The sequence below is a fragment of the Solanum pennellii genome, chromosome 2 (assembly GCF_001406875.1).
Source record: "Solanum pennellii chromosome 2, SPENNV200".
NCBI classification, from domain to species: domain Eukaryota; kingdom Viridiplantae; phylum Streptophyta; class Magnoliopsida; order Solanales; family Solanaceae; genus Solanum; species Solanum pennellii.
Window position 1 is genome coordinate 57,972,801 of NC_028638.1, and position 18,649 is coordinate 57,991,449.

At 33.1% G+C, this 18,649-nt stretch overlaps 1 protein-coding gene and 1 long non-coding RNA gene across 2 annotated transcripts; one reads left to right on the plus strand and one right to left on the minus strand.

Annotated features, from left to right (window-relative positions):
- Positions 1 to 1,670: 1,670 nt before the first annotated feature.
- LOC114076029 lies at positions 1,671 to 5,215 on the minus strand. Its single transcript, XR_003576279.1, has 2 exons — positions 3,066 to 5,215; positions 1,671 to 2,044 (listed from the first exon to the last, which is right to left on the minus strand). It is a non-coding gene; the product is annotated as an uncharacterized LOC114076029 (long non-coding RNA).
- A 4,512-nt stretch (positions 5,216 to 9,727) lies between these two features.
- LOC107009449 (queuosine salvage protein-like) lies at positions 9,728 to 13,951 on the plus strand. The gene is made up of 7 exons (XM_015208786.2): positions 9,728 to 9,964; positions 10,113 to 10,256; positions 10,607 to 10,705; positions 11,794 to 11,870; positions 12,058 to 12,166; positions 12,267 to 12,595; positions 13,533 to 13,951. Exons 1-7 carry the CDS (start codon positions 9,895 to 9,897, stop codon positions 13,623 to 13,625), a joined length of 921 nt encoding a protein of 306 aa, XP_015064272.1. The 5' UTR covers positions 9,728 to 9,894; the 3' UTR covers positions 13,626 to 13,951.
- Positions 13,952 to 18,649: the final 4,698 nt, after the last annotated feature.

An 18,649-nucleotide genomic window follows, 5' to 3' on the forward strand; every position in this document is an offset into this window, starting at 1 on the left:
ATGTTTAGCTAAATAAATTTTATAATCAAAGGTAATGTTTGAAATATATAAATAGTGATGTTACTATTTTTTTAAAAATGGTTATTCAGAGATATAAAAAGTGTAACACAGATAAAATAATTAACAGCTATGTAAGATTATTATATGTCCTTCATATTTTCCCTCTTCGTTGTCAATAAAGGGGTATCAAAGAAAGTAGCTTCTTTTCCTAATAAATGAATGACGACTTATGTAGCAATCGAAAAATTATCTAATATAAGAGCTTCAAAAATCTTAGTAAGGGACTGGAACAGAATGCCAGATATCGATTTCATGGCGTCCGCTTAGCTAATGGTTCTGTTGGCAATCTCACGTAAATTGTCAACAAATTCGGCGTGTCTAATCATTTTTCCCTTGGAAAAAACGAACTATTGAGGCCTTTTGCTATTTTCACACATCAACAGTTGCATGTATAATCTTCTTGGGTTTTGCAATCAAAGTTAAGGTCATTCAATTTATGAATACATTTTCTTAAAGTCTATTATTAATGACAGGAAAATTATCCAACTATTTAATGCATATTTTACATGTCATATCAAATTGAATAATGTAATGTATTTAACTCATAACTGATAACACAATCGTAATCAAATTTCTTTTACAATGCCGTGACCACGCCGAATTATTGGTGTTCCTCTCCAAGAGAATTATAAGCTAATTGAAGAGCAAAAACAAATATTCACATTTAATACTATAATGATTTACAAAGTCTAGTTATATCATAATTTCAACGTAAATGTTGTTGCTTATTTACTTTCACTTTCAATCACTAAAGCTCTACCTTGAAATGATTATGATATAGTATGTTAAATGTGTTCCCTATATTCCGAATCAAAATGCTACACTAGAGTTATAATTTTGTTATCCTAATAGAAAAAATGACGTTTTTTGTTGTCCAAAAAATAACAAAAATGAATTTGATAACATAAATTTGGTGAACATAATGTGATTGGAGTAAGAATTAAAAAGCATTGTGAAACTTTTGCAGCCATCAAATTCTACAGAGAGAGAAAGAAATTGCGTGAAGTCTTTTCGGATATTTCTTTGGATAAGCTGGAGTTTGGACGAACAAAAGTAATACTACTAGATTCTACCGTCAGTGGCTGCACTAAAAAAATGCGCCTACTGATTATCAATTTGCATAGTCTATTCTTTTTATGGGAAGTGACACTGCTTTTAAAACGTGGATTATGATCTGTGACCACTCCATTCAATGAGTATAAATCATTGTCTCTCTCTCTATATAGTATCTTAGATCTCTTTCATTGAGCCATGAGAAGTTGGAACACTGCCCAAAGCAACAAAAGACTCCAGAATTGTGGGCTGCATCACATGCACTGCAAAAGCCCCATCTACCTACTACTCTATCAAGAGGCACTCTACACTTACTGGCCTAGGATAGCTCCAGTGATTCAATACCAAATTTCTAGGCCCATTTGCCTTCTTTAGATTTGGACCTGTTCAAAATGCAAATGGGGCAACCAAAACTGAACATCAAGACTAACTTTCGGCCCATAAACTATTTTGAAAGGTCAAAGAAACAAACCATGTTACCAACCAACACTGAAGAGAAATACTTGGGTTAAGCACACATATAGTCGATGGAAGAATCAAGAAATGTAGCACGGTGCTAACATTAAATTCTCTTACATTACTTATTTATCTCTGAGACAACTTGAAAGAGTTCGACTTAGCATAGCACAAAATTAAGATGGTATAGACATTGAAATTTTGTGAGACTTTGCATAACAAGTCTAATTTGTGTTAAGAGTTTGTGAAGACTACTCTACCTAAATCCTAGCTTATGCCTGCATAAAAGATTACATATAACCTTTTGAATAGGCACTTCGAAATCTCATAAACTACTGAGTATTCTCCAAATACTGTCTTTGTCAAAGCCACCACCTGACATTTGTAACGATTGAATACACCCTCAAGTCACTGTCTTTCATCACAAATATTGCAGTTTATTTCCCATCACGTAAAAATTTGTTGCAAACAATGGCTACATGGAAAAAAAATGAGAGTAAACAAACAATGGAAGTGATTTGCATACCTCTTTAGAATGGATTCAAAATAAACTGACCATGGTTTCCTGCTATGTCTAACCCAAGAATAAGAAACATTTAAGTGTTTATTGAGAAGGATCACTCTTAGGAAAAGCAAAACGTTGTTCTAATTGAACATGAGATTCCACAACAAACCAGCAAGATGGGCTGCAAGGTAACATTCTAATCTAGTCATCCATTTCCACAGAGAGATATTTTTGAGGGTACGATACAAAGTATCTGATATCTTTTATCAGGAAAGAACCCCAGAAAGAAGCATGAAAATGTTAACGCTAACATACAGCCCGTGCATCTACCCTTATAATCTGATCTAGTTGGTCCTCTCACTGATCAATAGAATCAGAAATCTCTAATGTACAAGCATCTGTATCATATGCGTAAGCCAAGTTAAATAACTGAGCAGCCAATTAGACAAAATTATAGAGGAACACCTTATCAAGCTGTTAGGAAATGCTTTATTGAAGTCGTGAGACTATTGGTAAGCTGGCATATACTCTACCCACCCCCGCCCCCGATCATTTGTGGAAACATTAGGTATGTTGTTGTATTTGAGGTTGACTTCCATGTTGCAGGGCAGATTACATGAGAGATCACTATAGATGAAAGACTGGGGTGAGAAAACTTGACTGATTCGAGAGATCCTTCAACTTCGTACTATTATTTGAGACATTGATCTTGAAACCCCAAATAGACTTAAACTTTGTTTCGATGGTTGTTACGTATTGTTTCATGATGTGTCATTTGTATTGTATCGTCATATATTGTTTTAATGAATTTAACAATTTGGTAGATTGTATCGTTTTTCATCGTTACATAATGTTATGCATCAACAAGTTGAAGGATAAATCTACATGAAAACTAAGTTGCATTGTATACCTACAATAAAAACACAAGGAAAAATAAAATAAGATTATAAAATAATAAGCAACAAAAAATGAGGAAAAAGAAGTTTCTAACCGTTTACTTTTGTTTACTTGTTGGCGTAAAATACACAAGGGAGGCTGAGACTTTACTAGAGACCTTCGAAACTTTTCATGTATAGATGAGTATAAAATAGTCAACCTATTTTGATCCTTAGCTCTTCCTCTCCATTTCTATTTTTAGCTTTCGCTGCTGATGTATGAAATAGACCAGCACCACTTAATGCTTGTTTGATGCCATTGAAAATCCTTGACTTCATTGTTCGAGGTGGAGGGGGTTATTCTACTAGGCCATCCCCTTCCTTGTCTTTATGTGTTGATACATTTAGTGGTGATGGTAACACACCAATATATCTATTTGTACATGCTAGAACTCCAGCAGAAACAACATTTTACAAACTCTTAGGTAAGAAATTTGATGTATTTAAGTATGAATGTTATGTAAACTGTCAAGATCCCCAAGTTAGATATATTGGATTTCATCTTGCTCTTTCTTCCGTCTCCCCTGCTTCTTCACGGTTATTTCTATCTTCTAGTTCACTACTTCAGCTATTATTTCTTTTTAAACTCCATCAATGCTCTTAGTCAGGTTTGATAAGGGAAGAAGGAAAGTCTCCAGGACAGTTTAAAAGATTATTTCACAAAATTATGCCAGGAGATAAAGATTACTTTTGACTTCCTTTTGTTTTTATTTCATTCTTGGGGTTGGAGGAGTATGTTGTGCCATTGTGGTCACCAATTGGACATTCATTTTGCATTCTAGTTGAATGATCTACTTAATTCATTGTAGAGAAAGAGAGTAGCTTGTTGTCTTTGTATCTTCTATTTTCAGTCAAACTCACCTCAGTTATGTGGAACCAAACCAAGTAAACTTACAGAATAGATCATGATTACCTTTATCTTCTCATCTATCAACAGTCCAAAGAGATGAAAGGAGCCAAGGTATTCGGAAGCACAACATATAGCTCCGTTTTTTCACCACCTTTGAAACCATAGCAAGTTCCCTGAGTATCAAGCTGATCTTACCTCTCAACAAATGATCCCCTTACTAGTTTACATTCCCAAAAAGCAACTGAAAATGAATCACACTTCCATTGTCATTACTCCAGCTGAAGCGCCGAAAGAGAAACCCAAGATTTGGTAGCTATAATCTAAACAAGGTGTGAATCTTTGTAGGCTAATAAAATTATTATTTCCCAAAAACATCAATTCCAGCAGAGTAGCTAGTCCTTCTTATAAAAGCAATTTCTTGAACGGAAAAGATAAGATACTTTCATGGACTACTATCACTTAGAGATTTAGTTCGTCGTTAGCTCGAAAAAGATACAAAGAGGAAGCTCAGTCTAATCGTCCAAAGTGATTCTTTCTTGATTGGGTGCCAGTATTCTCTTGATTTCAAAGGTAGTCCCATCCTCCTTCTATGAAAAATATCTAAAGTTTTTATTTTATGAGATTCCGACCAGTAAAATGGAGGTTTATCACAAAGTAGTAAAACAGCAAAATTGACGATCGAACAACCAACCTTTTTTCTTCTTTACAGCTCCAAGGAATTTCGATAATGCTTTTCACATTAATCCCTCAAAAACTTCACTATTACTTTCCCCCTCCGAACACCATGCCCACTTTTCTATCACCCTTCTCCCTGAACAACCAATCAGCAAATACACAAAAACATTGAATTCATTGACACAGTAAATTACGTAATTACCCTTTCTGACGGCAGTGTTTCATAATCCAAGTACTCCTTGGAACGGATTACATCGAAAATAGGTGTAACCGGAGTTCTAATTGAAGGATGCACATGGACAGTACATGCATCTGCCGATCTACTACACCGGTCCCGCCATTGTTCCCGACAAGAGACTGAGGAGCCAATCTGTGATGGAGTTGACGGCGGCGCGCGGCGAAGTACGACCCGTACTCGTTCCGTTTTCCTGTTACTGCGTATGAGAAAACAATGTGCCGGCCTGCCGGGCGAAGAGAGGATACAGTTGAGGAGGCGGGAACTGGAACGACGCCGCAAGGACGATTTTAGGGCTAAATTAAGCGGGAACGGGAACGACGGCGTAAGGACGTTTAGGGCAAAAATTATCATGGGAGCATTTTTAATTCTTTAATTAATATTTGCGCACTCTTGATCTCTTTAACAAAATCATAAAAAATAGGGGATATTGTGAGAATAACAAATATTTAAATCAAATTAAATGTTATAGTTACTGTTTATGGAAATTTTAATTTGCAACTATAGTCATGCTTAATCTTGCTATTAATTTGATTTGTATAATTTGATTTTTAATTGTATAAATTAAGAATTTTTTATGTATAATAAAATATGTATTTTATGTAACAATCGATTTGGTGTGATTGCTTCATTACCTTAATTTTTTTTCTTCAATTAATCTTTATGTATTTTTTAATAATTGTATTTTATCTTTTACCCTACATTTTCATAGTTGCTCTATATTGTACCCTATTTTTTTTTATAAGTTTATCATTCAAATTATGAATATGTGACATTATGTAACGACAGAGAACAATTCAGTATATTCAAATATTATATTCATTAAAACAATATAATACGATACAAATATAACACAACACAATATGATATATAATGACTACACTCTAAATCACTTTAAAATATTTTACAATTATTTTATTATAAAAATAATAATTTAACATTTTGTAAATTGTATTGTTTTGATTAAATAAATTACTACTTAATTGTTTCCCATGTAACAATTTTGCAATATTAATTTTATATCTAAAACCTAGCGTATGTGAATTAATTTTCTTATTTATGACTTTTTAAAAAATAAAATCTACATTAATTTTACCACAAATTATAATTGGATAAAAATACAAGTATAACTTTTACAAAAATAAAAAATATAAATAGAATAATCAAAAATAGTAATAGAGGTGCATCAAAAAATGAAAAATACAATACAGAATGATTACAATAATACGTAATAATTTGAAAAATCAGAACAATTTTTTTTATGTATGATAATGATTTTACGTTAAATGACTATATAAGAAAAGAATATAAATAAGAAAATAAAAATAAAATAAAATAATAATAAAAGATAGAAAATAATATGAAGAGAATATTCTCTTATTTTTTTAACCATGACAATAATGTTATAATTTCTCATCAAGGAGATGTTCACCATATGGATGGTGTCATGGAATAAGATAGTACACAAAATTAATTGCAAGCTCTAATATGTTGTTTTATTATCAAAGAAATACTATGGGGTTGTAGTAAGTCTCAAAAGAAATTTTTTAAGTTTCGGATGAATTGAAAAAAAGTATTGAGACTATAAATTATGAAAAAATTTAATATCTTTAAATTACTACAATCGAAATAGATTATAAATATTTATGTAAAAAATTCATTTTTTTACTCTTGTTTATTGCACACAAACATAGGCATGCTGATGGAATCACATACAAAAGTAAACTATAAGTGTACTGAAATAAAGATCAGTTGTCATGAACGGTTGACCATTCTGATTTAAATGTGATGCAAATATAATTGATAATTCAGGTGGCTTATATGATGAAGAAATAAAAGATTCTTAGAGAATTCTTTGTGTTGCTTGTTCTCTTGATAAAATGATCATTGTATTAGTTAAGGTTGGGATTGTAATCCCCTGAAGTTTTTGGAACATATAAAAAGGTGAATATGGGCCCATTCATCTGCTATGTGGATCATTTACAACTATATGATAGATGCATCTATGCGATGATCATATGTGCTTTCGTGTCAACTTACAAATTGGTGTTTCTAAGGTTGTTTGCTCGAATTGTTAAAAATAAGAGCACAAATTCAAATTATGAAATTATATTGATAGTGTTGGTTGATTTAGCAGAAATTGTATGCCTCTAATTATAGCTAAATAATGGTCACGAGAACAAAATTCTCAAATAAGATTTGGTATGAGATAATTTTATTTAACATGTACCAACACATGTATGAATTAAATAATTTTCATCTAAAATGTTGAATGTGCGGTTATGATTTTAATTGCTCCACCACGCAGAAAAATAAATTCCCGAATAAGGTTGGGATGAATGTTAAATTTTCTAACATGAGGGGGAGAGATGATTTTGACAGCTGAAAATTATGTGTGAGGTTAATTATGAATTATCTAGATCCTCGTTAAATAAATATGTGAACTTAAAGTTCAAGAGATAATTCATTTGTATAATATTGCAAAACAATTGCCAGATGAATGTGACCAGATGATATAATTCAACTGCAAATGTTTCAATTTGAAGTCCTTGAAGGACAGAGTTTATGATACGCCGAAAGCGTAACTATACCAATCGGTTTCAACTATAAAATTCCTTAAAGAAGGAAGGAGCAAATGATCAATATGGTCATGATAACGAAGCAAGTGCTATAAAAGAGTACATTGACATACTTCATAAAATCTCGGAAAAGATTTAGGTACCTGAAAAAATGAAGAGATCTCAATAAGTTATGTCTTGTTGGACGATATTAAATTACCGTCAACGATATCTTTGATATGAATTAGAGCTCAATGATATAATTTGTGATGAGGATCTTGAATTCAAATCTATCATATAGTGTGGACAAATAAATGATTGGCCAAGTAAAATGTATAATTCAAGTATATTTTGTTTCACTTAGAAAAGTGATGTTTGGATTGATCGTCCATAAATCATGGTATAATGTTAGTGGGGTACAAATAAATAATTATGCGATAGTATAACCGTAAATATAAAGTACGATTAATGCATTGGGGCATAAATATTTTTCGCAAAAGTACTGACATTATTGGAGATGTTTGCTCCTATGGTGGATGCAATGAGGTTTGTTTTGATCTGGCGACATATCTAAAACTTGAATGCATATACTGAATAATTGTCATGTCTAGTTTGATGATGAAGGTTAAAATCCTTGAAGCAGTCTAGGTATCTGAAGCATATAAGAGTTTGAAAGAAACTTTTTCAATAAAGCTTCAAGAATCCTTATGTGGATTGAAATAGTCAAGGAAGAAAAGAGTACAAGAGGAATGATCTAATTGTCCTTGCATTTTTATGAAATGGTTAGGATCTAAATCTGTGTTATAGTTGTGTATGTTGATGATTTGAACATCATTAGCACTCTTCAAGAGCTTTCTAAAGTTGTTGAGTGTTCGAAAGGGTGAAAAAGTGTTGGTAAGACAGAATGTTGTCTTGACCTATAAATTGATAATTTGACAAATGAAATATTTGTCCATCAATCAACATACACAGAAAGATTTTGATGAGATTTTTATATGGATAAATCACATTCATTGATTACCCAAATGACTATGAGATCACTTGATATAAATGACGATTCAGTTTGATCTCAAAAGAAGGATGAAATGCTTCTTGGTGATGAAACTCCATATCTTAGTGCAATCAGGGCACTAGTACATCTTGCTAACAATATTCGATTAGATATTTGTTTTGCAGTAAATTTACTGGCAAGATTCAGTTTATCTCCAATAAAAAGACATTGAAATGGTGTTAAGCACATGATTGAATATCCTCGAAGGATCATATTTATGAGTTTATTCTATTATGAGGAACCCGAAACAAAATTGATTGATTCCGCAGATGCAGAATATTTATCTGATCTGCATAAAGCTCAATCTCAAGCACATTATTTGTTTGCATGTGGAGGCACAATAATATCTTGGCCATTAATGAAGCAAATGTGGGTGATCACTTCTTCAAACCATGCAGAAATAAAAGTCCTCCATGAAGCAAGTCGAAAGTGCGTCTAATTATGATCAATGACACACCGTATTCAGGATGTATATATCAACCATAATGTACGAAGATAATCAACTGCAAATGAAAATGTCCACAAAATGATTATTGTTGTGAACAAGTTGAACGAGCAATTTACTTGTAACAACGAGGTCATGACGAATATAATGATATTCAATAATGTATTCGACTAAAGCTCAAAGCCTCGTTATATTCATCAAATAAGAAAAATAATATATCGGGATGAGTTCAACGATACAACATCTTCTTGAATGTGATTTGATCACAAAGATAATGTCAATATTAATAATTGAGAAGCTGGTATATAAGATTTGATGACGTCATTGCAAGAAATTAAGCAATGTTTTGATCAAGGGAAGTATAATACACATTATACTCTTTTTTCCTTGACAGTGGTTTTGTCCCACTAAGTTTTCATGGCAAGTTTTTTAATGAGGCAACAAATAATACGTTTCAAAAGATATGTGTACACTTTTTCTTTCACTAAATTTTTTTTCCACTGATTTTTTCTAGTAAAATTTTAACGAGACACATTATCAATGGACATCCAAGGAGGAGTGTTATAAATCCATTGAATTGTGTGGATTGTTCTTTAGATATACTAAAAATTTAATTGTATTCATATATACATATTTCTACGATGATAAAAACTATTTAGATAACTATATATCTACTAATTTATAACTTTTAAAAATGATATCTCAACACTATAAATAAATATATCACTTGCCATTTGAAATGCACGCTTACTAGAAGAAAAGTTGTCTTTCTCCATCTCCATGTCTTGTCTTCTCTCTCTTTATAGTTAAAACTTGATTTTATGACAGTAAGAAAATTGTGACAAAAAAGGTGAGTGAAATAGACAAGGGACCCAGGCGGTTAGTGATACTAGATTATTAGCCAGACTTTTCGGCCTTCACGTGGGAGGCCTGACCAGTCAAATTTTCGGGAAAGCTTGAAACATGAGCGCGAAATTTCGGTTGGTTTGAGAAGGCGCAAAAACAGTCCTCTTTTCTTATCTCCCTTGTTTTTAACTACTACTAGGGTTTTAATCTTCTCCGGTGGCCGCCATGGAAGAAGTTCGGTCTACCACAGCTTGGGTCGCTACTCACTCCTCTCATGTTACCGTTGATTTCACAGGTCCCTCAGCATTCTCTCCGTGTTTCCCATTACGTTAATCCAATGCATTTTCCGTCATTAATTTTGTTTTAATCTCAAATTATTTAGAGTCTGTTATTTGGCTTGTATTGATAGTATAAGATTACATTTTGGTATGTGTTATATACAGGCATTGAGAAGGTTGCTGAAAATATGAAGAACTCATTACCAAAAGTGGAGTGGGATTTTGAAGGGATTCACTATTTTGATAACGGGCCACTCACCGTTCAGTATTTGTTGGTCTTGGATGCATTGAATTTCTGTTTCTGGCCAGGTACCTTAATAAGTTTATCGTTAAGGAAGCAGTAAACAGCCTTGTAAATTATTCAGATGCTAAACTTGTGAAATTGCTTTAATATTATTTGTCTTTAAGCAATATTTCTTATAAATGACTGACATAAGTGCTGGGAAACTTCAGTGTTGTACTTGGTCAAAATGTCAGTAGTATCTTCTAACTTTTTATCCTTGAACTCGAACATTTATGTTGATCAAGAAAATTTGTAATACAGAACCATATTCATGATGCTTGTTAGGGCTTATTTAAAGGTTCGTATAGCAGTTTTTATTTCAGTTGTTTGAAAATATGCTCTGGTGTATTGACCTTTAACTTGCATCTAATTGCAGATGAGGAGATGAGTTATGATCATCTGGCATCCGGATTAAAGGTTACTCTTGAAAGTGACAAATCTGCATTTGATGCTGATCGTCTACAGAAATATACTGGTAAGCAGGTTTCTTTGAGACTCTGCCTTTTGGATTCTTTTTTACTTTGCCTACTCCACCCATTGCGTGAGGAAAGCCTTCTAGTAGTGGCATGAGACTGTTGGCGTCCAGTGATGCACTCGGGGGCTATGTTTAGGATGTTCACTGAACAGTCTCTCAATTCGTATATAAAAGTGGTCCCTTAAGAATGCGAATGATGTCCACTTTTTCTTTTGAATACCCATCTTATAATTTAATCCCTTTCAATCCAACTAACTACAATCTATCGGGAATGCCTTTGTGATCATTAACTTTAAGGTCCTCATATAACTATTACGAGTGAGGTAATCCAAGATCCAAAACTTGTTATCATTTTTTAGCCTTTAGTTAAAATTTTCTATTCTTGTTGAAGTAGCTCATTATTCGACAAAAAATATTGTGATAAATCCTAGTTTAGAATCTCTAGCATGACACTCACTCTCTTAAATCTTTAGAATTTAACTCCAATTGCAATTTATTCCACGTCTCAAGGTTAAGTCAGGAGATTGAAAAGAATTAAAATTTGATGCAGCAATAGAGACACATAAGATTAATAAAGTATAAAAGGGATCATAACTGATGTAGCAATAAAGACTCGTGAGATTAATAAACTATTAGGGTCAGAACAGAATAATTTTTTTTTTATGACAAGGAAAACCTGCAGCCGCTACCCTTCGGGTGCACACAAAATAAAACCCCCACTCCTGTGCAATAGCTTGCAAACCACACAGGAGAGTAACCCGCATTAGGACAGCCTGATGCGATAAGCTCGATGGGAAACCCCTTGCTTTTGCTGGCAAGGGGTTTCGAACTTGAGACCTCCAACATGAAAGTCCCAAGCCCAAACCACATGGCCACGGGCCATCCCAAAGGGTAGCCAGAAGAGAACATTACCTTGAAAGCATCTTCGTTGGTTATGTTTGTGTTCAGCAAGTCTTTATGTTAAGCAACTCACGGGTTCAATCTATATAGTTTGACAAATGTCTTGAATGTTTTTGAGTTCTGAAATCTTACAACCTTTCCCTTCATACTTGTTTGAAGATAATCTCATTGCAAACACCATTTTTTAGGTCCTCAATTAAGGAAAATGTTGAACTGGTCAAGACCATTGCCTTTGGAGGATGAACGAGTGCGCTTATTGCATGAGGTGCACTTCTTAATTCTTGATTTGGTGTTCTATGCACTCTTTTAATGCTTCGGCAGGTCATAATTTTTTTTTTTTTTGCATTATGTCATTCTCTTAATGTTCAGAAGTCGTAATTTGCTGTGACTTATAATAATGTGATCTCTTAAGCTTGTTAGTGAGCTAATAGCTCTGTGGAATAATGGTTAAGGTTGGGCTTGAGCTTGAGAGGAGCTTTGAGGGAAAGGCATCTAAACTTGTGGAGTCCTGCGACAACTCTGCTGCAAAGCTTGTAGCTCTTATGACACGCCACTTCCCTGGTATTGTTGTTTACTATAGTTATCCTTTTACATGTTACATTTGATCATTATTTCCAACAATGAGATGTAATATGTATCCTTGTTTATTTTACTGTTGCAGGCTTCCGTGATCACACGGTGTACAAAGGCCACCAGATTTTCTTGTATAAAAGAGCTCAAATTTTTGCTGCTGATTTATGGGGTGCATTTAAGGGTCAAGGATACGGCGATTTTGAAGACATAAGCTCAATAACCATATTTGCTGATTATATTGTTCCAGCTGTCCTTCAGCAACTTGGGGTGCTGAGATATCGTTCTTCCCTGGATAATATTATCAAGAAAAATACTGAAATTGTCTCAGGCAGTGAGGAGGAAGTAGAACTACGAGCCTGCTCTGTTTATGCTGTGGAGAAAATGAAGGAGTTGATCAGTAAAAAGACTGGGAAGCAGGTTGGTCTTGCTCATTGCTATTGTTTTGCTGTTCTTTAGTGGTTAGATTTGGTGATTGCTAACTTATACTCAGCCAATTTTGTAGAATGAATATGCATTTTCTTGCATGTGTAAAGCTTGACGTCTCTTATTGACAGGGCTATGAGGAAACACACAATATTTCATATACTTCACCCTAGAACAGTTATATCCCGAAGTTGCAGATAAATGACTTCATGAAATAGAATAATCTACAATATAGAAAATCATTCTTTTAGCTTTAACAGTTGATCGGCTGGTATTAATTGAGATTCTGGCCATCTAGAGTGTTGGTGTTAGATATTTGATGCCTACTCTTCGATTTTAAAACGTACAAGTCAACTTGTATGCTTTTTTTTTTTTTTTTTACTTTCTAATATATAGTTATACCTATTGCAACAAGAAATCATCAAATGGAAATGTTAGAAAAACATTAGTAAAAGTGAGTCTTCAAAAGGCAACAGGCAATCAAATTACAGCTATACCTACTCTAGCTAAGGTTAGAAATATATAGTTATTGCGCCAGCTAAGTTTTTTCTTATATCATGTTGATGTCTTGAGGTTAAATACAAGACTATATAAAAAGGTGAGTTACATGTCCAATGGTTAAGTTAAGTTATATCTGAGCTGAGATCTGTATACCTGATTTCATTGTACTGGCAATAAATAAATAAAGGCTGCACCTGTCGGGGTGGCCCAGTAGTTTGAGATTGGGACTTCCATGTTGGAGGTCTCAAGTTCAAAACCCCTTGCCAGCGAAAACAAGTGATTTGTCTTCTGGGTCAAGCTCGTCACACCAGGCTTTCTAATATTTATCAACTTGTTATTCCTGTGCTATGTGTATTCTAAAGCGAGTTCCCAATTTTCTTTGTTTGAATGTCATTTTCACAAAAATGTGACATCTCATTTTGCTATACAGGTGTTGAGTGTTGAACTGGATCTCTGGTTATGGGCTTTTGGCATACAATGCCCATCTCTTCAACACCATCGGACACTCTCTATCTATTATTGACTATAGTAATTAAGCTCCATTTCCATTGCAGTCTTGCATACAAGTGATGGTTTTGATTTTGGGATTTTGACATTTCCACGTCTAGATGTAATAGTACAGAAATTATACAGGATTATTTTCTCCTCCTAGTGGTGGATTTACTTTTTTCAAGGAGTGCAGAGGTTGATTATCCGTTTATGCAGTACCTAGTACCTTGTATAATGTTGATGGGCTCAACACTCGGGGCCGTTTGGTTAGAGTTATGGATGTATTCGTTAGGTAGAATTTAGTGCAGAGTGAGTTATTAGTTATTCAGATATTAGTTATATAAGATTTAATTATGCTCACATATTAGTCATGAAAGATTTAGTTAGGTAGGTATTAGTATGTAGATTTTTTTTTAAAAATGGTAAGCTACTTATTTCTTAATGTCAAAATGTTTAATAAGCTAATATGTATTATACTCTTTAAATAAAAAAAAAAACACAAATAATTCCAGCACCATTACTGAAGCATATTTTAAATAACTAAAACCAAAAGTCATTTGTAATAAACATTATTTAATTTCTCAAATAATTATAGCGGCTATCTCAAATAATTCCAGCACCATTACAGAAGCATACTTTAAATATAACTAATAAGTATAACATTAGCAAATTAATATCCCATTTTTTGTCGTGATTCGTTTTTATTACTTTAAAAAAAGGAGTGAAATAAAACAAGAAACGGTAATAGTTCAGTTTTCCTTAAATATTATATTTGGCCATGGAAAAGGTAAATGCCTAATTTATTATTTAATACATGTATAAATAATACACGCCTAATTTATTTTACTTTCTTGTTTACATAACTTATACATAGATTTTTTCATAAGTTATATAAGTATTAATTGTGTAGGCTACAAAAAAATGCAACAAAACACAATATATAAATTAATACATGAATAACATTTATATAACATTTGAAAATGTATCAACCAAACATTATATAAAAGGTAATACATGAAACCAAACAAGATATAAAATTAACACATGAACAACCAAAGTTATTCATGTATTAACTTTATGTTTATTCCATAAATAAATGGCCCCTCAATTACCAACAAGGTTTGTGGTGGAATGATAAGTACCCCTTCATATTTGGATCTCGGTTTGAGCCCCCTTGGGTATAGAATCACCTTTGTTAGGGAGCGATTTACCCCCTCAATGTGGGACTTCCTCGGTGCAAATTTGAATTTTAGTTGAATTCAATGTGAATATCAGACACCGAGTGAGTAACCATGAGATACCGGACAACAAATAAAAAAAAAAAAGCCCCTCAATCCTATATATATATAAAGTATATATTCATAGTATATGCTAATTATTCAATTTCGATCAACTCAAAATTATAAAGAAAAAGACGTTAATGAAATAGAACGAAGAATTATGAGTGAGTGTGTTGCATAATTTTCCTTTAAATTATTTAAGTCATAAATATATTTATACTTAATTATAAATATAGTAATAAAGGCGGATCAATAACAACTAACATAATAAGAGAAGTCATTAATTATGCTACAATTTTATCCTTTAAAAGACTAATTTGATTTAGTTATCATTTTTTAATTTTTAAAAATTTAAGCTAAATAAGATTAAAGAAATTATTTTTTTAAGAATAAACAATTAAAGCCAAAAAAAAATTATAAAAAATGAAATAAGTGAAGGGGTAAGCAAATAACCTGTTATTATTTTAATTAGGAAACTTTTTTAGCGTGTTTTATTTTTTTAAATTTTACGCGTGTTAATTTTTTTATTCTATAAAAGAGATCTCACCTGCCATTTTAGAACCCACCACTCACCGTCATTTACACTCTCTCTCGCTGGTGATTCATCCGACTTCCAAGTAAAATTCTTCTATCCAAGAAAATTATGTTCAAGAAGATGGAAGCATAGTATTAAGCAATGCCTGGTAAAACCCTAAATTAATTTTAATACTCTTTTATCCATTGAAAATTCTTGTACGCCTTTCTTACAACTTGTTGGTTTCTTGGAGTTACGTTGGCATTATTTGATGCATATTTTATGGAAAATCAAGAAATCTTGCGTTCATGCTTAATAAAAATTCAAGAACTTGTTGGCATATTTTAAAGAAATTGAATAAATTGTAGTTTTCAAGTATATATAGACATTGCAAAATTCAAGAAATCCATTTTTTTTAAAAAAAGAATTGTGTTGTCATTCTCGGAATCAAGAATTTGTTTCAAATCTTTTTTTAGGGAGATGGGTTCGCATTAACCTGTTTGCACTAGGTATATGTTTCTATGTTAAGGTGGATGACAATGGTTAGTTTTAGTTTCTTTGACATTGATACAATGAACTTCGATGTGTAGAAAGTTCTTCTAAATTTATTATATTACTTCATCATCTGAAGTTGTACTTTCTTTTCAAGAATCATCTGAAGGATCTGGTGTTTCAAGAGATGGAATGATGCTGATGAGAAAAGATATATGTTGAACTATCATCTTTTCTGTAGTTGGATGATGTCGTAATTTCTTTTTTCCTGAAAATTATGTTGTTCGTAACTTATAATTATTGTTGTAGTCTATAGGATTGCATGCATTACTCAATTGATAGGGCTGTTTGACGGTTTGTGTTATTAGTATCGTTTTACAGATTTTTTTTTATTTATTGTTTTGTGGATTTACTCGTAATAGGACAAACCTGTATGGCTGTACAAACATACAGATTGGTGCATATGTACTTCTAGCCAAGCTTATGGAAATAGTATATGTGCCCGATTATTTCATCTTCTATTATGCTTCCTTTTTGTCTGTCCATTTTAATTATTGTTTAGTATGCTTCGTTTACACTAGCGATATCAAAATACAGCCATTGAGATGATATGCACAATTTCCCTGAAAGTTTGGCTTTAAAGGGAGAGGCTCTGAGCTGTATTTCTGACATTTCTTTGTTGGAAATTGTTACTAAAACTCATGGGATGCCAAATGGATATTGAAAGGTTTAGTTGGTAGTATCCATTAGGATAGGTATAAAACTACTAACTCGATCTTTGTTTTTCCCCCTTTTTTTCAGGATGACAAGTGTTTGTACCTTGGAATTGATGATTATAGTCATGAAAATCTTAAGAATTATTTGATAACACAAGCTATGCTCTCCTCTAGGGTGGATGGGGACTCGCATAAATGGATTGATGCTAGAAATCGAGGTAAAACAGATGAACTTATAAGGAAGAAGAAGAGTAGAAGAAGTCTTCAAGAAAGGCAGCAGGAAATAATAATATTAAGAGTGTTCATGATGTGCCACTCATGCCTCGTAATTTGTCCTTTAGTGCTTGTTTGTATCAATAATCAATGACGACAGGAAATGTGTACAACTAATTAGTGTTCGCTTCCATCGTGCAGAAACTAGAGCTGTAAGGAGACGGGATCATTCTGCATAAGCTATCTGCTGGGAGCTTCCACGGCAGTCATCTCATCAATGTAATTAATCTTCCACCCCAAGTTGTGGTGAGAGGGAATTCTCTGATGAAAGGTAATGTTATCAAATTTCTTGGGAAGGTTAAGTCTGTTTCTGATCTTATCTCTGTCAAATATGTTAGTAAGTCACATGACATGATGTTTCAAATCTGGAATAGCAAAGTACAAGCTCAAGGGGAGTGCACAAGTAAACGCACCGGGGAGTCAAAAGAAGGTAAACCATTCCTGCCATTTGTTCCTGACCTGAATACGATTTAACCCACTTCTCAAGCTTATCTTAGCCTGCATTCTTATTAATGTCTCTTTCTAAGTCTCCTAGGCTACATAGTCTCTTTCAAATTCCATCTTGCATATGTTCTGATTTTGTAATAGAATTATCAGCCCTGACATTTTTATTCAAATATTCAGAATTTGCACCAACAAAAACTTAAGTTTCTTAAATTCTGGGACAAAATGGAGGGACTTCCCTCTAGAAATTACAGTTGAGTACCTTAGCTATATCATGTTTTTGTGACTTCTTCTCTAATTTGTTAAGATGACGAACTTTTTCCTTTTCCAATATGAGATGTAGAGTCGTACTGGAACAGAGAATCTTAAGAATCAGGATACTATACTCGACATCACTTCCGGCGTATTGCATTTTGTTGGTGATTCATTTTTTTATCTATTTTTCAAGCCCAAAAGTTGCCAGCTCAAGTAAGTTAAAATAATAATAATTATTAAAAAAAAAAAGACAACAACAAAAATCTCCTATTCAGATTGATCTAGAAAAGGAAAGTATTTATTGTCTACAAATGCAGTATGTGCTTACACAAAAGGGTTCCCCTGTTCTCCTTCCTCAAAGATGCCTACTCCCATGGTTGATCAAACCTGTGGCACCGTCATTTTCTTGTTTTTGGAGCTTAATCGGTCCGGGTAAGTGTCTTGGTGTCTTCTTCTTCGATTTTTGGACATTTTGACTTCTTTTTTCATGATTACGATCCATCCTTTACATTGTACCTAAGTACAAGATATGAAAATCAGTTGAAATCAAGGTCCTTTGGTCTCTCATTCGGAAGTGTACCCTGTGTGTGAATTGAAATTTCCAGTGGCTTCAAAAATGTGTTACCAGATGTATAACTTATTTTGCCTCCTTCCAACTGAGCATTTTCGATTTGAAAAACTTGGTTCCACCCTTGTGTATTAACATGTTTCTGGTTTGTATAAAAATTGTCTCTCCAGTATGCTATTTGTCTCCATATAAGAGTTTTCAAGTAATGACTTGATATTACCACAATTTTTCTGCTTTTGCTTGTTGTAAATTGGACCGAAGTGAACTCGTGAATCCTGCTGATATTCCTCCTGTGAAACTTATGTGAATTCTCTGCTATGTTAGTAATCTGAAATTTTGAATTCCTTCATTGAGTATTCACTTATCATGATGTTGGCTAGTGGCTAAAAAAGGTCTTTAACAAATGATAAAAGAAAATTCCCCTTACCTAATGTTGTGTTGCTGTGAAGTCCTTCTAGTTTTTATCCTTAGTTTGGCACTATTTTTTTTTCTAGGTTTAGAATTTTCCTGGCGGGG

Excerpts from the sequence above, each read along its gene's own strand:
- LOC107009449 (XM_015208786.2), top strand. The coding sequence starts at position 9,895 with ATGGAAGAAGTTCGGTCTACCACAGCTTGGGTCGCTACTCACTCCTCT. Across the intron at positions 10,257-10,606 it reads GAATTTCTGTTTCTGGCCAG|ATGAGGAGATGAGTTATGAT; the intron begins GTACCTTAATAA and ends ATCTAATTGCAG. Across the intron at positions 12,596-13,532 it reads GTAAAAAGACTGGGAAGCAG|GTGTTGAGTGTTGAACTGGA; the intron begins GTTGGTCTTGCT and ends TTTGCTATACAG.